We start from the raw sequence: 19,861 nt of genomic DNA on the forward strand, positions 1-19,861 counted from the left end.
CCTCAGGCTCCAGCTGTGGCTCTGAGATCCTCAGCTTTGCTAAAGGACACGTTCAAGAAACTATGCCCCAAAAAGATTTGGGATGGGGCACAGCTCATGACTTCCAAACCAATGCTACTTTGTACTCTCGGGTGTTGCTCCTCCTCTTCTCCCGTAACTAAATCCCGGTGTACAAGGCTTTGCAGGTTCGCTGCTGGATGTTTGGAGACGCTTTTCTCTCTCGGATGCATCGTCCCTCTTCAAATCAGCAAAATCAGAGAGTTTCCCTTTCCCATTGACCAGGAGCTGGGCGCTCTGGGGACAAGACTGGAAAAATCTCAGTCCCTGAAACCGGGCAAAAACGTTAAATTGGCTCAGAGCAGTCAGGCACGCCGACACCACCACGCAGAGGCAGCTTATGTACAATCTATATTATCTCTATATTTTTTTATTTGTCATCATATTTGCTCATTTCTGCGGAGTATAACGTCACGAAGACCAAAATAGAGAGAGCGGCTTGTCGCTGAGCTCACATCAGTTAAACACAATAGGTACAAAACTAGGTGGCTCTGTCTTACTTATCATACAATTCTTTCTTTTTTTTCTTTTTTTTTTCTTTTTTTTTCCAGTCATTTATATACAAAGAACTACTCTACCTGGAAAAATAATAAACAAACCCCGCGGGCGTGGTACACGGTAAACAAAAAAGAAGGGCAGAGAGGGGGAGCAGGGGAGGGGGGCAGCTCCAAGGGCTTGCTCCTGGAGCTGAGGGGTTCGGCAGGGCCGCTGCAAGCAGCTCTGGGGCTTCAAATTTCGGTATTTGCTCCTCCGAGCCGGCGAGGCTTCAGAGCCAATCCTCCTTCTGACACCTGCCTGTTGCAAGGGAGCGCAGGAAGCTCAGAAACGATCTCGTGTAGTGTTAAAAATATTTATCTAAAATGCTAATTTTCTTCACCAGGCTTCTCCGAAGGCAGCCGGTGCAGAAGGGCTGGGCTTTAAAGCACTAGGGAGAGGAAGCTTGGAGAATATCCAGATCCTATGCACCAGATCAGCATCCATTTCAAAATAAGGTTCAGAAAGCGTATCCCCAAACCCGGCTCAGCTACAGACCCCGGGGTGTCAGCAAATCTAGGGGGCGATTCAAAACCTGACAAACGCGAAGGGAAGCTTCTGTTCTCGCCCCGCGGATGCTGGCTGGGGCAATCCACGCAATCTGTACGAGGGGCAGGGAACAAGAGGCAAGAACAGCTTAGTGTTTACAAAAATTCCTTCCCCCCAAAAGGATGAGAGGGCCAGAGCTGTGCAAACTTCCACCGCCTCCTCACGGCCAGTCCTGGAGGTTTGCGAGCCGGAGACGGGTGCTCCGGGGAGGCATCGGGGAGGCAGTGCTGAAGAGGGGTGGGAGAAGCTGTTCCTGACCCAATATTTGAGGCAATGGCTACCAGAAAGACCATTCTCCAGTCTGGTCCTTGGGAATGCTTATCCTAACCCCGTTTCCCAAACGCATCCTAATCCCGTTTCCCAAAGATGGCAGAGACGTTAGTACCAGGGAAAAGAAAAACGTTTTTGGCCACGGCTCCAGACTCTGGCCTGTTATGTGCCACACCAAGCTGGGCAAGCGGGGGAGGCCAGAGCCCCCGGCCCCGTAGCTTTGCTTCGATTAATTCCAGTCAACTGCTGCTGGAAGGAACAGGCTCGAGAGCAGAGTCCTGGCCATTCCCCTACCTCCACACCACTCGTCGCGTCCGTACCCACAAAACCTACATGGGAATCGCCCACTGCTGCGACCTGTACTCTCTAGGAAGTGATATGACTCGCATGTTTCTGCTTCAATAAATTAAAAAAAAAAATAATAAAATAATAATAATAAAAACCAACAAAAGAGGAGAAAAAAAAAAAAAAAAAACGACGGCCTCCCCCCTCCTAGAACTCATCGTCGGAGCTCAGCAGGAGGGTCTTCTCGTTGTCACGGGCGCCCGAGCAGCTGTGGGAGCGCGAGACGACGTGGCCGCCGTTGCGCCAGGGGGGGCCGTGCTCCAGCGTGGACTGCTGGGTGTACTGCTGGTAGGCCGGGGAGAAGTTGTGGATGGCGTCCTGGACGATGTCGTGGGGGTTCATGGTCTCCTTCAGGCTGCTGGAGATGCTCTTCATGGGGGCGCAGCGACCTGCCGGGGCGAGATGGGGAGGGGGGAGTGAAGGGAGGCTGCGGTGAGAGAGCCCGGCCCAGCCCCGTGCAGCTCTCTGGGGAGAGATGTTTCACCCAGGCCCAACACAAACGCTCCAGCGCCGGGTTATTGCCGCTGCCCGAGGGGCTGTTCTACAATTTATGATCCAGGCAACCCCAGAGCAGCTGCGTGAGGCAGTCGGGTTACACGGAGCTACACGGAGCGGGGGAGAAGGGAGAGAAGAGGTAGCAGGCAGGCCGGGAGCCGGGACAGAAGGGCATCCCAGTTAAATCCAAACTGGGAGGAACACGCCGAGCATGCTGCACCTACCGTATGGCCCGTACGACGGCACGGCTGCGTCGGGGACAAGCGGCCAAAGCAAAGGAGAGAAAAAAAAAAAAAAAAAGAGGAGGGGAGAGAGACAGAGAGAAAGAGAGAGAGGAAATAACAAGAACTGAACGAGACCCAGCACCAAGTCACCCCCCCAAAGTACTGGGCAGCAGTTTACCCCTTCAACTCAGACAGATCTCACCTCCCCCAGCTGTGGCCACCATCCTGCCAAAACCTCTGGGGCTGGCTGGGATGGAGGGATTAGCTACAGGAACACAGCCCGAGGGCTGCTGCCTCCCCACAGAAGCCCACGACAGGAAGGAACCCCTTTATTTGGAAAAACGAGAAGCCCCATTTCCTAGAGAACTTCTACCTCCCTCTTCCCCAGAATAAGGTTTCCAGCAGCTCCACCTTCCCAGTCATTACAGGAAGATCCTCCTCCTGCCAGCCAAACATATTGCCAAAGCACGGCCTCATCCTCCCGAGCCGGAGTCAAAACAGAGGCTGTTTCAGGCCCTGTCCCTCCTGCCTCCAGCTTGTTGCACAACCCGGAGCAATGGAGTTCCCCTTTGGGGAGACAGGAAGAGGGACAAACCCACTCCACCGAAAGGATGCAACTTCTTGCAGCCCTGAGGTCTGCACCGGGCTTTCGTGGGTGGCACACTGGGGAAGCGAAAAGGGAACAATGCAATTCAGGCAGGGTTCCTGCCCCGCAGAGCTGTTGCACAACGAGATCTGCTCAGACGCCACGGAGGAGGGGACCCGATGTTTTTCCGAGCCTTCAGGTTGGGAGTCGCATCAGCTGCTGGAGGGACACATCCCCACCCAGTCTGGCCACCCCACACAGACACTGGAACATTTCCCACCTTGTGCATCGAGCCTCTTGTCCGCGTACACCTTGTAGGTGAAGGCATGGCGCAGGGCGACGGCGGCGAAAAACATCTCCACGCAGATGATGAAGTCCTGGTAGCCGGCAGCCACCGTGCCCTCACCCACGGAGACGTTGGCCGAGTGGATTTTGGGGATGGCGCCACACTTCTCCAAGATGGCCAAGAGCATCCCTAAAGGAGGCAAGGAGCTCAGGTCAAGGTGTGAAAGAGCAGGACCGCAAGCCAACGGGGAGGCATGGAAACTCTAAGAATGCAAATCCATTTAACACGGGACCCACGAGCAGAGCGAGCTCACCTCTACAACAAAATAAAGGAGGAATAAACGAAATAGATGTGTTTACGCAAAGAGTGTTCAAACGCTGATCCCTCCTATCCTCAGCTGAACTATTCTGGGGAACGAGCTGCTACAGGCCTTCAGCCCTAAAGCACACAAAGCAGCCAGATATTTCCGTGGCTTATCTCAGCACCTCCACTAACTAAAGCTAAAAAAAAAAAAAAAGAGGTAACTGAGCTTTTCTCTTTAAGCATAAGCTGTTTGTGACACGGAACTGTACGAAAGGTGCTTTTCCCTCTCCATAACCAGGTGGCTGGCTGAAGAATTCCAGAGAAGGCAGAAAGCGTGTGAGCAGATGGCTCGGGATGAAAAAGTAGACAGCTTATTAGTCTGTCTGTACGCAGGGAGGACGGGCCCTACTCCAACAGCCTAAATTCCACCTAAGTTCCTACCCAATTAAGTCTTTGAAGCGCAACTCGGCAAACTTAAGTAGGGCAGCGAACAGGGAAATGCTGGGCGCCAATTAGTAAGAGGCACTAAGCTGAGGGGGAATTTAGGCTTTCTGAACGCGCCTGCGTCACGCCGCGCGTGCATTCTGAACGTCCCTCACGAACACCAGTGCTTGCTGGGGTTCCTGTGGCATTCAGCGAGCTTGCTGCTCGCAGACAAGGCATTGCAATTTTGTTTATACAGCATTAAAAGGAAATAAGAATTTAAACGTGTCGCTTTAATCAATCAAATGGCAGCACGCAGATAAAACCTTGGCAGCTTGGGCTTTGCGACCGCTTCGGGAATGCAAAGGGCCCTTCAGCCAAGCAGCTGGCTTTGCCAGAGAGATGTGTGCGCACGTGCACGTGGAGGAACAGTCGAGGGCTCAGGAGCACAGAAAGACAGAGGAAAACGAGCCAAGCAGCTCTCCCTGAGAAAAGCAACAAAAGACTATAATACAAATCCAAGAATAATAAATAAATAAACACACAGAGCGACGTTCTAGCCATTAATCATCTGTTCCATGAACTCGAGTGTCTGAGCCCCTGTGCAGAGCTCTCTGTGGCTGTAAGCAGCGGGGAAAGCAGCTCACCTTGCCAGAAGGACAGGAAGATGACAGACTTCACCATGAAGAACTTGAGGACTGGGCTGTAGGGACTGAGCAGCTCTCGCGTGGCGAAGTAGAAGAGGAAGAGGGCATAGAGCGCCAGGCTGACGGAGATGTTGTAGATGATCGTCACGTAGAGGTAGCCACTGGTTACACTGAGGAGAGAAAAGATGTGAACACCTGAAAAGCTCAGTAGGATCCTTTTCCCTTGCCCTTCCCCTTTCTCCCCCAAACTGGGGCAGAATAAAACTGAAGCCAACAGTTTTACCCTTTTTCTCATGTACACGTTCAGCCCACGTGCATAAATGTCTTTTCCCATGGCCCGGCACCTCCAGAGGCTGCAAGCACAGCAGGGAAGGGGAAAGCAAACTTACAAACTTACTCAAAGTCACCGTCCTGGTACTTGCCGAAGGCCTGAAGGATGACGGTGCTGATGGCCATGAGGGGCTTCACCACACAGAACTGCAGGGTAGCCTGCGGGAAGGAGAGAGGAGGAGTGAGAAGGCAGAGGGTGCAAGAGGCCAAGGTCCCAAGCAAAGCCCCAGTGCACATCAGTGTCCACTTGCCGTGCAAGCACCCACCAGGAGAGAGGAGATTCGGAGAAGTACGGGCACCTTTATGCCCGGTAACTGCACGAAAACAATCCCGTGCTGTGCCATGGTGTGGAGGGGGATGCACTCAACACAAAGCACTACTGGGAAGGGAAGCACACCCCAATCTGGTGTTGCCATAAAGCTAGGTACGAAGGTGGGTTAAAGAGGTGAAACCCAGCTCTCTGAGGAGGAACCGTGACAACAGCCCCCACGTTAAGGCTCATTTTGTGTACACTGTCTGGCCAGAAAGCAGTTACAGCCGTTCTGTTGTCACCCCCACGCCTTTACTGAGTCTCCCCAAAGACTCTGCAGCACTTGGGATCAGCTCTGTCCGGTCTGGCAGCAGGCTCTACAGGTATACATCACGCCTCCTATCAGGACTTCTCTCCCAAAGCCACCCCACGCTTCATTTCTTCTCCAAGAGGGAAAGCTGAATGCCAAGGCCCTAAAAGAGCAGAAGACCGTGACCCTAAAAACGTCACCGTGCCTCCCCAAAGAAGACTGCAAGAGCCTGGGCAGGTGCTGACCTGCACACGCGGGGAGGGCTGCGCGGGGAAAGAAAGCAAAACCGAAGGGGAATAATGGCTTTGGATCCGAGGCGGTGTGTTAGTGGTCATAAGACTTCAAGGAGATTAAAAACCCCAGCACATGCCAGTTTGTGAGTCACTCTGAAGATGTGAACTGGAAAAGGTCAGGCTAATTGGTAAACAACCCCGTCCCCTGAGCTTCCCCTCCTTCCAACCCGGGGCTGGTTTAACCATTCCTCCGCAACCCAAACCGCCGCCTGCTATTTTTAGGCGCTTCCCCAGAAGATGCTACGGCATACGGGAAGCACATGGATGGTGTGTGACCCACGGGGGTCACCAGACACGGACCCAGAAAGAACCTCGACGGGAGACAACCTGAAGGAAATGAGCTGTCCAGGTGGCACAGCGCAGCCACCGGCACGCCGCGGCCGCCGCAGGAGCTCGGGCAGGCCGGTGAGCAGCGCTGCTGCCGGACAGCAGCAAAGCAAAAGCAAAAAAAAAAACATCCACCTAAGGCAGAGTTGCCAAATGAGCTCGAGGTTTGCAGAAGCCAGCAAAATCCCCCCCAGAAGTGCTTCTAGTTCTCATTGTTGTGAAGAAGAAGAAAAAAAAAAAAAACAACAAAAAACTTCCCAAACACAACCGCATGCAAGCCATGATGTGGAGATACTTGCCAGAGGCTGCGAGACATGAGAAATAAGAGGTCTAAGGGAAATTCTCTCTCCAGCACTCATTCACCTTGAGGGGTGTTAGGTCTGCTCGTGACACAGTTAAAAGGTAAAACGTTAAAATTGGGAGCAAAAAGAATAGGCAATGCACGGCATCAAATACGGGAGCACCAGTGAACCCCAAGAGAAAGAGGACAGAGAGCATACAGGGAGCAGTTTAGGGATAAAGTTTCAGGGAAGAAAACGGGAAAGCCATGAGGGCAGAACACGGGGCAGATGAACAGAGCAGAGGAAAAGATGTGTTATTTTGAGAAAGGCCAACCACGCTGCAGGGATTAACACGGGATATTACTCAGAGGCTGCTTTGCACTTTTGATGTTCCTGCATGTTGCTAAACCACAGAAGATGGGGCATGATGTGGAGGAGAAGCCAGGGCAGGAATTACAGTGACCTAAACCCTTTCAAAGAACCAGCCTGGCTTCCCGCTGCCTCCAGAGAAGCCTCCTGTGTTCATTTCAGCCCGGGAGCAGAGCCTTGAAACCCACCTGCTGCTTCATGGCAGCCAGAGGTGACTGACCCGAACCACGGGGATGAGCAGACGAAGGCTGTATCGAGGTTTCCATCTCTCGTTCCCTCCCCATCCACATCCACAGACACACACGCACGCACGGTGAGCAATACCCATTTCCTCCTACAAAGCCTTGTGTCACGCTTAACCTCCACCCACTCCTCAACTCTAAGCACAGCGGCAGCAGTGGGAATTCAGGAGGCTGTTACACAACCGGTGGGTGTCTGCAACGCAACCCGGCCACCCATTTCTTACAGTCGGGACCTCTGCGATGCAGAAAGGGAAGAAGAAAAAAAAAAAAAATCTGAGTGGCTTCCCAGGGCTAATGTCAGGTCCCAGAGCTAAATGTCAGGTCCCAGGGCTAATGGGGTCGAGTAGAAAATGTTAACGCCGTTAAAAAAAAAAAAAAAGGAAAAGAAAAACACACACACACACAAACCAAAACAAGAAAAGCCTCTCTGCAGTCCACAGGCCTCCCTCAAAATGATATTATAAACCCACTAAAAGGAGTGGACATCTCAGAAGTTCAGCAGCAAAAGGCAACGTTGCCACCCCCGCCACGGACTTCATTCGGTTCTGGAGGATGGCACAGCTGCTGCAGCCCATACCTGTTTGCAGAACCTCAGGAACCCGATCGAATAGGTCTTTCCCCACAGGCAGCAAGTCCCATACACGCAGCTGGACCTGAAAGAACCACCACAAGATGACAGGGGTCAGAAGCAAGATTTGGGCTAGAGCACAAGATTCCTGTTCTCCTTTTTTTAACTGAGTAGCATGGGGAGAAAACCAGGCCTGAAGGAGCATGCACAACCGGCTGCAGGCAGGAAAGATACGAAGGAGAAGCATGGAAGAAAAGAAACAAAGGTGTAGGCAGGTGTTCAGAAGGGCTGTGAATCAATCCAGCTTGCCCAAGAGACCATGATCAGCTTGATCTGTCTCAGGGCAGGATATTGGTAAATCACCACGAGCCACCCTGCCCGGTCCCAGCAGACGTTTGCCACCTGACACACTTTTTTAGAGACAGGACAGGGATGGAGGCACGGCAGATGGGCAGGGAAGGATGAGAGCATCACGCTGTAAGCAGGACAAATACTCACTCGATTGGTTTCCCTCTGATCTCAGACATGATGGAGCTCTCCCCTCCCAAGTACTCATAGCAGAGGCTGAGGAAGTTGTATATTACAAAGGCTGCAAAGACATCAATCAGAGCAAAATGACAACCGCCTTCAAAACAGGTGCCAGGCCCGAGAGAGCAGGCAACAACCCAAACATTAGCAGGGGCTGCTTAGGCAGCATCTTTCCTTTCAAAGCCCTTTCAAAGATTGTTTTCGCTGTGTTTATCTTCCTACCTCAGCATTTACAAGACTATCTGAGCTGGAGTTTGGCCAAGGTCCCAGGCCGGTTCCCCAGCTGATGCCAAAAGGGTCACAGGACCATTTCACACTGCTGGTCAGCCTCTGTTTTACTTGGCATCTGTGAGGTGCCATTCTTTACCGAGTTCCTGTGCATTATCCCAGGACATTACACGGGTACTAAATCATACGGAAAAGTTATTTCTGATCCATCAAGCACATCTTAGCTCCTGGTTTCACCCTCTGAAGGGACGAGCACAGTCTCCCCCTCTCTCTGAGGTGACTGGATTGTAGAGAGAAGAGTTGGAGAAGCGTTTTTACCCATCGGTGGAACTCTGTTTTCGTGCCTGGTGGAGATTTCTGAACAAACAAGGCTCTGTGCTTCGTTTCCTCTGAAAGATCAAATCTCTTGCGCCCTGAACAGCTCTCTTGTTGGGCCACCTCTTTGCTGCCTTCCCCAGCAGCTTGGTGCAGATAAGGAAGAGCCTTTGTGGACTGACCACCAATATTCTGCCCCACTCCAGTTCTCTCCACGGCCCCGTTGTGCTGATAACACGGAAAAAGAGATGAAGACCCTGCGGGGAGGGCTCTGATCATAATTATGGGTGTTTCCTTCTCATGGGACGTGACCTGTCTGCCACTCTCTCAACCAAGGACTCCACTCCTCAGTTTGCCACATGCAACCACAGGACAAAATGTCAGATCAGGTAACCCTTCTTTCGACTTTATTTTCTATGATACTCCACCCCTGGACATTCCCTGGCACGTCATCACCCAGATCCTAGTTTTGGCCCCCGACATGGACACAGTACAAAAAGAAAATAACTCGGGATGGAAACAGAAGTGTCAAGGAACTTTGGAACGAGACCAAAAGCCCAACAATGCTGGCAACCTGACCTCAGCGAGCAGCCAGCTATTAGACCTGAGGTCTGTTTTCCCACACGGATGAAATCCCACAGTCAGAGGCAGGCAGCGACTCTAATTTGTTCCACAAGCATCCCAACTATGCCCTAGAAAACAGGTACCCAACGCTCCCCAAAATGCTCAGTCTCAAAACAGCGCACGAATGGCTCCTGGATGTGCCTAGCTGGCAAGAATGCCACCGCACATGAAAGCCTGGGGTATCCCTGCCTCTCCTCATGGAACTGGGAAATCGTTATTCCATCTGTAATCTTTATGGCTGACCAGAGTTCAGCACATTCACGCCGCGCTGATTTTGCGAAAGCCTTCATTAGGGAAGAAAACACCAAACATGGAAAATGTATTTAAATAACCGTGGTAACCCCTTTGGCCTGCAATTTGTCTCCAACTCAGGTGGCAGCTCCCAGCATCCACAGGAAGAAAAGCCCAGCTTTTCTCATTATCCTCCAGTGACCCCTGCCCTCTGATGTGGTCACTACAATAGCAGCTGCCCATGCCATAGTCTCTAGGAAAGAGATGACATCAGAGGAAGTAAACAAAAAAAAAAACAAACAAAACAAACAGAGGTGAGAGGGAAGTATCTGCCCCTCCGTCCCCGAAAGAAACTAGAGCTGATTATCGAAGCTAACTGCAGCAGCAGAACAACTGCTCTCCTGATCTGTATGCACCAAGTGTGCTCGTGACCTCGATATAATAAAAAAGATTTGTGTCAAGTGCTGCTGCTTTTGCACAAACCTGGTTGCTGGAGTCGCTGGTTGCTTTCCACCTGAGCCCTGCTTACCTTCGTAGCAGTCCCGCACCGTGCCGAAGTAAACGTAGTACTGGTCGTTGGTGAAGAAGAGGAGGCTGAGCCACGAGTCAAAGGCGTAGATGGGCACGATGAAGAGGATGCGAACGATGTAGCGCTGCTCGTTCGGGCAGCTGTAGCAGCGCAGGTGCATGTAGATCTGAGGGGACCGAGAGGGGAAAAGAGGGTCAAGCTGCATGCTGAGAGGAGAGGAGAAAGCAGAACTGAGGAGGCAACCGGAGTGGGAGCAAACAAAAATCAGCTCCTGATTGTCTCTGGCAACCTCAAGGTGATAAGCATCAGAGAATCGCTGTTATCTTCGGGCATCCCTTGGTTTGCAGAGAGAGTGGAAGAGGAGGAAAAGGAAATGAAGGCATTTATCATCTAGTTCCTCGCAGGGAGTTAGCGTGCTGATATTATCACCACCTTCCCCTTCTTCTTTTGTTCATTTTTCCCCATTAGCAACCCCAGGTGCCTGCTGCCCTCGTTAGGCAGCTCAGACGCACAACACTGCAGGCTCCTTTCCCTCAGCGGCGTGGGAGCACGCTTTGGGGTGCACACCCCCTCTCCGGGCAGTTTGTGTGGATGTTTTTGAGGCTCTCGCCTTAACCAAGCTGAGAGCGCTTCCCACGGCAGTGCCACCTGCTCCAGAAGTGCCACTCGGCACGTCTGTGACAGCGTGGCCACAACGCCTCAGCCACCACGGGAGCTGGGCTGCGCTCAAAGGAGCCGCTTGCTTCATCCAGCTGTCCGCTCACCCGCTCTCTCTGCTCAGGGTTTGTTGGCCATCATTAAATCCCCCACCTCAGCCGCGTTTTTCACAGAACATCCACCTCGTGGGGAAGTTATTTACTGCCAGCACGCCCCGGAGATGAGCAGCGCCGCTGCAATGGGCTAAGAGCAGAGCGAGGGCCCCGGCTGGGCTCGCAGGGACGCTCGATCGGCCGCGTCCTCCAGAAGCCAGACCTTCCCTAACCGAGCTGCTGCCCTGGCTGCTGGAATTAAAAGCACCTCCTTCATCACACACGCGCCTCGTGACTGACTGTGTGAAGTGGCACAAGCGCTCGTTTGAAGCTTCACCCTGCTTTTGGGGGGGGTGGGTGCTGCGTAGACTCCCCAGGCTCTCATAAAGCACACGCCGGTGCTCTCGGGTGGGGTTATCTCCTCTTCATCTCCCTCTGCCTCTTGGCCAGGTTTGGTCAAAGTCAACTGAAGGGCTCTAAACACTTCTCTTTCTCCCTCCTAGCCCAAAAAGAGCTCACAAAAGCCTCATTTCCTGGCCAGAAGGGGTTGAAAAGAACCTAACGAACCTTCGTGATATTTTTCCCCTGCGACAATCCCAGTGAAACACCTCACCCAGCGCAGCTGACGCCGGGCTTCAGATGACTCCGAGCTTTGCCCTTGGGATGTCACGAGAGCCCTGCAATCCACGTGCCTACAGGAGCACTTCAGGCAGGAACGACTCTCTCCCAGCAGGACAACAGCGTGTTTGAATCACCGGTGTCTCCCCAGCGCCGTCCTCCATTGGTTTCTCCAGAGAAGGGCACTAACACCTAACGAGACGTGCTACACAGCAGAGGAAAGGCTTCTCCCACCCTCAGCAGGTGATCAATCCGTGCTCTGCCACCGGAGGACCCATGCCACTTTGTCACTGTTACCCCAGCAGGTGAAACTGCAGGTGTTGCTCTTACTCATCGGTGACTAATCCGGTTTTGAACTTCGCTCCCCCCTGTCCTCCCCTCAACAGGCTGTGGTTTTCCAGGTGCCAGTCATCGCTCCGGCAGCTGTTGACCCACAGGTACGAAGCCCGGGTTGATAAATGACAGGGTTATTTGTGTTTCCCCACACTATTTTTCAGTTCACATGACGACCGCACGAGAGAGCGGCACAGCACCGGGCGCGTTTGCCTCGTTCTGGCTCCCTCTGGGGCGCCTGCCCCAGAGAGAGGGGAGGGGAGAGAAATTAAAATCTGGTGCCAGGGCACCAGAGCTGCTCCTCCCCGTGGGGAAGGGCAGAGGAGCAGAAGTGTGACCGACGGGGTTTTTACCTGGTGGCAGGTGATGAGCAAAGCTGTCCAGACAAAGAAACCTGAGATGGCCTGAGCAGCGGTGGTCATGAGGAAAATGGGCTGCTCCACGGCTGTGGGGCTGCCGTCTTCTGGCATCCAGGAGAAGTTGGGGGCCACGGCCGGAGTGGTGGCAGCTGACCCCAGCCGGGGGGCTGCGGTGACATCGGTCATCATTATCATGGTGCCACGCGGTGCCAGGCTCCGCCTGGGGTTGCTGAAGAGCCGCCCAGGAGCCGAGAGCTGCCAGGGAAGAGAAAGAAAAAGCAACAGCACTCAGTGGGAAGGACTCGGGAGGATAACATCAGCAGGCTGCTCAGGAGCCGCACGAACAGGACCTGGAGGAGGAACAGCACTCAGCCCGAAGCGCCTGCATCGGCAGGACGCGTGCCGAAAGCTCGCCACGCTACCCGGAGGAGCCTCAAAGCCAGGCTTTCATCAAACACCATATGGCACGGCAGGCTTAGGCAACCTCTCGCCACCTCTCCTAACTCAGCTCCCTTTGCTGTGTGATGCAGATTTAACCCGACTGGTGTTTCAAAGCCAGCTGACCCGGGACAGCGCACCCAGGGCACACGGATCCGCGAGGTCTCCCAGCGGCCTTACCCTCGGTCATTTCCCGGATGAAAACCTGGGTTTCATTCAGCGGGGAGAATTCGTACAAGGCCCAAGATCTAAAGCAGCTATTATTTTCAGTTGGGTCGTAAGGAGGCTCTACTGTGACCCCTGGGTTGGAAGGAGATAATCCACTTAAACCAAGATCACAAGCAGCCAGCCGGGGTCTCTGCGAGCTACACGAGCTGCTCCTGCTGCTGCTCCAGAAACAAATCCAAAGGCCTGGAGTGAAGAAATCGCTTCCACGCTACGGTGTGTGAGCAGCCTCTCAACACTTCCCCCAAACCACAGGCTTGCAGGAGCACCACGCAGCCCTCCCATGTCACCTACACCACCTCCCGCCTCCTTTCTGCTTTCTGGCAAAGGAGAAAAGAAAAGCAAGAGAACAGAAAACCCAGGAAATATCCGGGTTTGTTCAAGCAGGTGTTCGCTTACTACAGGGGGAGCTGCACAACTCTACGGTTTCATTCGTAAAATCATTGTCAAACTTGGCCTTTCTTAGCTCTTTCCAGCCATTCCTTTTTTTTTTTTTTCCAAAATATTCCTGCTCTGAGTTGCAGCTTTGGTCCTGCACATACCAAAAGGGTAATTCCTTTCCAGTGCTACTCGGCGCAGGAAACATAACTGATAAATTTGGAGTTTCAAAGCATACGCGCTCACAATCCACGCTAAATCTGAAAGCCTGGAGGGACGAGGGCTGCCTGGGGATGTCAGGAAGGCTTTTCCTGCTTTGGGAAGCACAGGATTTCTACCCGAGTGACTTCTGAAGCAACTGAGCACGCCCCCCCCGTGCTGACAGCGCGTCCACGGGGCTCACAGAGGGCACGGCCAAACCGAAACGGGAGCAGATGCAAAGTCCAGCCGGCTGCGATCCCGCAGATCCCAGCACACTTTGAGAGCCGTGCAAGAGAGGAAGCTGCTAAAGTCCACGGGGGAGCAGATCAGGACTTGCAGAGCAGCAGTGGGGGGGGGACGGGACGCGGGGCTCCGCTCCCCAGCTGCCCAAACCTCGCCGACAGCGCAGAGCCGAGCGCGGCACCGACGGGGAATTCCTCTGCTCCTCCACACCTCTCTCTTTTGTAAGAAGCCAAAGCGCCCAGCAGGCCTGCTGACACAAGGGTGAAGCATTCAGAAGCCAGGACGTTGAGGAGTTGGAGCGGTATATGTCACCTTAACACTGCCCCCTTGTGATTACAGAGCCTTTAATTAAGCGCTGATGCCTCGTTCTTCGCTTAATCCCCTTTGATTCACGCAGCCCTGGCAAGGCAGAACTTCTTTCCACCACTCTGACTCGAAACCAAACGGGCAAACTTCCTTAACGGGGGCTCTGCTTCTCTCTCCCGACCCTAAAACCTCGATCTGCCCCATCCATGAGCAGCCCCTGTTCCTCAGGGTTGCCTGAGGACAGATTTTATCACCTGAGACTTCTTACTGGCTGTAACCAGCAGCCTGCACTTCGTTCCCCTTCCCAGTCAAACACGCGGGAACGCCGCAGTCCCGAGCTAACACACCCCTTCCGAATCATCCCTCCTAATCCCCTGAAGTCCCGACACCAACCACCAACTCAGCCTCTGCTCTGCTGCCTCCTCTTTCGCCTTTGGCAGACGAGAGCGTGGTGAGGGCAGGGCACAGCAAGCGCCTGAACATCTTGTTTCCGAGCTGCCTCGTCCCCTCCGTGCAGCGGGCCGCGAGCCCAGCACATCGCCAGAGCAGGCTTCCAGAAAAGGTGGTGCCTGCGAGCAAACCCCGACGAGCTCCAGAGCGAGCACCCCGGCGCGGGCAGCTCCCCTCCTACCTGCCCCAGCAAAGGTTTTATAGGATATAAAATGTTTTTTGGATATTTGTTGCCACGCTCGGGACCTGCAGCTGGTCCTAACCAACTCGTGAGCTCGACATCTGCCTCCTACAACCGCCCCGCTTCCTTTTATCCCCACGGAAAAGCCCCAACGTCCCTGCTTCCATTTGGAGGGAGAGGGAAGCTCCTTGCACGCTTTACTCTCCCTCTCTGGAGTGCCTGCCAAAATATACCAAAGGAAAACATTTCAACACTTCCAAATCTCGCTCCTGAAGCTTCCCTGCCTCCAGCTTACCCCCTTGCTCCCCCCGGAGGTAACCTGCAACAGCGCACGTGCTCAGCAGGCCCGGGAGAACCCATAACCATGTGGAAACCTATCCCAAAAGTACCCCCCCCGGGGCTCCCAGACGTGGGGTGGCTGTGGGGAGCTCGGATCAGCTGCTGGGACTTCTCTGCGGGGGCCACGCTGGGTTTCAGGCAGCCGGAGCGGTACTCGGAGGGGTAAACAGAAGGGAGCTGGCAGAGGCGAAAACGAAAAGCTTCGCTTTTGGCCTGCGTCAGCGCACGGAAAATGTTCCCGGCGAGGAGGAGCTCGTTCTACGTAAGGATAAACAAACGTAAACACTCCCAGCCCGCTCCTGAGGCAACAAAAGCGGTGCAGGAGGAGGGAAGGAGCACCCAAGCTCAGCCCCCTGCTCCGGGCGAGACCCTCGCCCGTGTCAGGAGGGAGAGAAGAGGGAACGACCCCGCTCCAGAGCCGCTCTCTGCCATCTGCAACCGCAATCTGCGCTTTTAAAATAGCTCATCCCCTCCGAGGCTGAAAGCACTGCGCTTCCAAACTGCTGAGAGAGCAAAGAACGATGCGCAAAGCTATCCCGGGAAAGAGCCTTAGCAGCTAAGCCTCCTGCTGCTGCACAGGGGACGATCGGGGAAAACAAACGCGGCCTGGCCGCAGGGAAAAGCCACGAGGCGAGGAGTTGCTCCTCTTTGAGACCAGCCCCGTACTTACCACGGTTTCAAGCAGCCATCGTGCTTAATTTGGTTTTGGTCAAGATGCCACTAGATGCGGGTGCCCGAAAGCCTGGATTTTCTGCCTTTGTTAAGACAAGACACAGCGAAGTAAAAGCTTTACATCAGGGAAAGCTTTACGGTTTTCCGAATGTCCCCTAAACTCGTAGGGAGTACAAGAACACAGGCCCAAATGGTGCCGAGTTCGTTTTAGGCTATTTTAATTATCAGGATGCCTACAACTGCCAACTGGGGTCAGCTCCTCCCGTTGTGCTAGGTGTGTAGGGCAAATTTGCAATTGCCTTCAATTCTTTGCAGCCCCCAAAGGTGTGGCACCACCGGCTGATCTGGCAGAAGGTGGCAAAAGGAGGAGGGAGAGCGTCGGGACAAAACAACGCCAGAGAGCCCCTGGTGCAGATGAAATCGGCGATAACAATAAAAGCAAACCAAACGCTTTTAAATCGATTACTTCTTAAATCGCTTTCGCTCTCTGGGGTGGCATCTACTCGAGTTAGCTACAAGGCAGAGGAAGGCCCCGGCAGTGCGTCTGCAAGCTCTCCAAGAGCATCCCCGAAACAATCGGTGAGCCCAGTGCATGACCCCGCACACAATTGTTACTCGTGCAACACATTTTGCTTTCTACTATTCGTGCTGGGGGAAGCCTCAACCTGAAACCACCACAAATCACCTCCCCTCCCGTTCCACAAGCAAATATTTCCGCGCACACGCGAGTGACGCTGTGCTCCGCCAGGGGAGGATGGCAGAAGGAGGGTGGTGGAACCTGTGGGTAAAGGCTCAGCACCCTCTGCCCTATTCTAGAGGTGATCCAACGCCTGCATCCACATAAAAACATGCTGCACACACAGATCCAACCTCCCATGCCGCCTCTTTTCTCGTTTTAAGGAAATCAAACCCCAAGAGCCCCACAGCAATCCTGTACACAGCCCCCACCCCAACAGCAAGCTGCTTCCCCTCCCCAGCACCCGTTTCCCACCTCCCAATCGGCAGCAAAACCCCCTCACCCTGAGCTCTGCACTCTTCTTCCCAGAGTTTTTTTTCTGCTCTATTAATTTCTGTTGTCTCGCTGTGCCCGCACGGCCCTCCTCCCCTCCCCATCCTCCTCCCTCCTCCTCTTTTCTACTTCTTTTTTTTTTGGGGGGGGGGGGGTTTGGTGACCCACATTGAAGAGGAGAAGCCAAATATCCGGGCGCTCCGCGGGTTAAATGACACTCGGTGCTGCAGGTAGAGCACGTGAGGCATTTCCTCCGACAAGTTTCCTGCAATTTGGGCCCCGCGGGGGCTGTAAAGGCCTGGGCACACCCAGCTGCAGCCTGCCCACTTTTTCCCTGGACACGGTTTGTTCTGTTCCCGGACAGTTCACTGCTACCAGCATGGGCTAAAATTCCTCGGAGGAAACTATCTTATCAGTTTGGAACCGCTGTCAGCATCCGATGCGACGCTGGGCTCCGCAAGAAGCTAGGACCGAAGAATTTTAAAGGGCTGCCAAAAATGTGCTGCTCCTCCAGGCACTGCTGCAGGAGCTCAGGGATGCCCCCTGCGCTGCTGGAAACTGCGAGAGGCAAGAGCTCATTGCTGCAAACGTAAGCCAATTAAACACAGACCCCAAACGGGAGGGGAGGAGGGATGAAGGGGAAGATCCACCCCAGAGAAACGGAGAGGTTGCTGTCTGAAGTCAGGACGGGGTGAGAAGCGTTCACAACTGGACAGAGAAGGGAACTGGTATCTGAGGAAAAAAGGCGTTTCAAAAGTTGTTTCATTATAAGTCGGAAAAAGAACACTCCCTTCCTTTATTCCACGCGAAGAACAGAAATCTTAATCCCCCAACCGCAAATCCCAAGAGCTCATCTCCCAGCCTCCCACCCGCTAACATCCAAGCGAGCTGACAGGGAACCAGGCGGATTCCTAGCGAGAGCCTGGGAAATCTTCAGGAACAAGCCAGCTCAGAGCGCTGTCCTCGTGCCAAACCAGCCAAAATCTGATTTCTGAGCAGCCTCTGCATGCCTGAGAGCCTTCCCCTTCTAGCTGCCACGTGTCCCAAGGCGGCCGAACACCACGAAGCACAAAGGATGCCCCAGCTCGGCCCCTTGCACCCCATTTCCCAAACACTGCGAAATCCGAGCTGATTTTAGGGGCCGAGGAACCGGTCCCCATCCTTTCGCGGCCGGACACGGCTTCTGCTGCAGGTGTAGGCAGCCACCTGCTGCGCACACCGCTTAGAGTTTAGGGTACGTCTGGAACAACAAAGGTATTAAGGACTTAAACACCGCTCTGCTAGACCGGAGAGGACACGCAGCCTGCTTCTCTTCGGGGTTTTTTGTACCCATTTGACAACGGTGCAAAAAGCCCCAAAGCAGGCCACAGCGGAATGCCTTCACATCACCAAAGCCTCTCCTCTGAGCCCTGTTGCTTAGTTTTTCGCCAGCATCCCAAAAGCAAGAGATTGTTTTTCCCCAAACTACTGTATGCATAGAAACCTTCAGGATGACAGACCCAAAACCTTCAGGACAACAAACCTGAAACTTTTAGGATGACAGACCGAAAACCTTTAGGATGACGTACCTTGAGCTTTTAGAATGGCAAACCTGAAACCTTTAGGATGAGAGACGCAAAACCTTTAGGACTCCAAACCTGAAACCTTTAGGATGACAGACCCAAACTATTCAGGACGACAGACCTGAAACCTTTAAGACGACGGACCCAAAAGCTTGAGGGTGACAGACATGAAACTTTTAGGACAACACACCTGAAATCTTGTAGATGACAAACCTGAAACTTTTAGGATGACAGACCCGAAACGTTTAGGATGATAGACCTGAAACCTTTAGGACGACAGACATGAAACCTTTAGGACAACAAATATGAAGCTTTTAGGATGACAGACCTGAAACCTTAAGGATGACAAACCTGAAACTTTTAGGACAACAGATCTGAAACGTTTAGGATGACAGACCTGAAACCTTTAGGATGAGAGACACAAAACCTTTAGAATGACAGACCCAAAAGCTTGAGGATGACAAATACCAATCTTTTAGGATGACAGACCTGAAATCTTGAAGATGACAAACCTGAAACTTTTGGGACAACAGACCCGAAACCTTTAGGACGACAGACCTGAAACCTTTAGGACAGCAAATCCAAAGCTTTTAGGATGACAGACCTGAAACGTTGAGGATGACAAACCTGAAACTTTTAGGACAGACCCGAAAAGTTTAGGACGATAGGCTCAAAACCTTGAGGATGAGAGACGCTAAACCTTGAGGATGACAAACATGAAGCTTTTAGGATGACAGACCCGAAACCTTGAGGACGACGGACCCAAAAGCTTGAGGACGACAGACCTGAAACTTTGAGGACGACAAACCTGAAACCTTTAGGACAACAAACCTCAAACTTTCAGGACCACAAACCCGACCAACCCCACCGTGCAGGAGCCCCCATTGCCCCCCTAACCCCCTTAAGCCGCGCACCCTCCTCTTTGTTAGCGGGACGCGCGCCTCAGCACCCCCCCCCCCCGCCCACTGCCTGTCCCTTAGGGGCAGCACAGGGTCCCCTTAACCCCCCCTGCCCCCTATTTTCGCCCCAAATCCCCCCTATATCCCCCCCGGCCCCACACGGCGCCGCTCCCCCCCTTACCTGCGGCGGGGCCCGGCCCCGCTGAGGGGAGGGAAGGGAGGAGGGGGGGGGGGCGGGGGGGGGTTCACGAGCCCATGGCGCCGCCGGGGCCCTCCCCGGCCCGGCCCGGCCCGGCTGTGCCGCGCATGCGCCGCCCTGTGAGGGGAGGGGAGGGAGGAGGGAGCGGGGCGGTGACGTAACCGCGTAGGGCTTAAAGGGGAAAAAATAAATAAATAAATAAAGGTTTAAAGAAAGAAATAAAGGGTTTAAGCGCGTAAATAAGGAAACGGTGAAAGAAAGAAGCCGGCCCCACCTTCCCGAGGTGTTAGCGCACGCCCAAGCGGCGGGTAGCACCTCACGCGTTGCTCAGCGCCTGCCCTCGCCCCCCTTCTCCTTCCGTTTCCTCAGCGGTGGTTTTTTTGGGGGGAATGAAGCCAAAAATGGCAAATCCCGAATCTCACGGCCGAGATGTTCCCGCATGGAGCTTCCCCGGACCCCGTCCTGCCCTCCCCAAGGCCATACAGGGGCTGTGAGGGGCTCGGGGCCATGAGGCGAGGGATCCCGCCTGGCCTCTGGCTCGGCGCCCCGCGTTCAT

The 19,861-nt window shown here is 53.7% G+C and overlaps 1 protein-coding gene across 4 annotated transcripts; it reads right to left on the reverse strand.

Annotated features, from left to right (window-relative positions):
- Positions 1-19,794, reverse strand: TMEM184B (transmembrane protein 184B). 4 transcript variants are annotated; one of them, XM_084299595.1, is made up of 10 exons: positions 19,580-19,794; positions 12,198-12,458; positions 10,145-10,310; positions 8,188-8,278; positions 7,699-7,774; positions 5,117-5,208; positions 4,720-4,889; positions 3,341-3,535; positions 2,475-2,498; positions 1-2,144 (listed from the first exon to the last, which is right to left on the reverse strand). In XM_084299595.1, the coding sequence occupies exons 2-10, from the start codon at positions 12,396-12,398 to the stop codon at positions 1,903-1,905; spliced, it is 1,257 nt and encodes a 418-aa protein (XP_084155721.1). In that variant the 5' UTR covers positions 12,399-12,458; positions 19,580-19,794; the 3' UTR covers positions 1-1,902. The 4 variants fall into 4 exon arrangements, with proteins under 4 accessions (XP_084155721.1, XP_084155720.1, XP_084155722.1 ...); XM_084299594.1 differs by lacking the exon at positions 19,580-19,794 and adding an exon at positions 19,288-19,331; XM_084299596.1 differs by lacking the exon at positions 19,580-19,794 and adding an exon at positions 15,635-16,343.
- Positions 19,795-19,861: the final 67 nt, after the last annotated feature.

The sequence above is a fragment of the Netta rufina genome (genome assembly GCF_964035555.1).
Source record: "Netta rufina genome assembly, chromosome: 1".
NCBI lineage: Eukaryota > Metazoa > Chordata > Aves > Anseriformes > Anatidae > Netta > Netta rufina.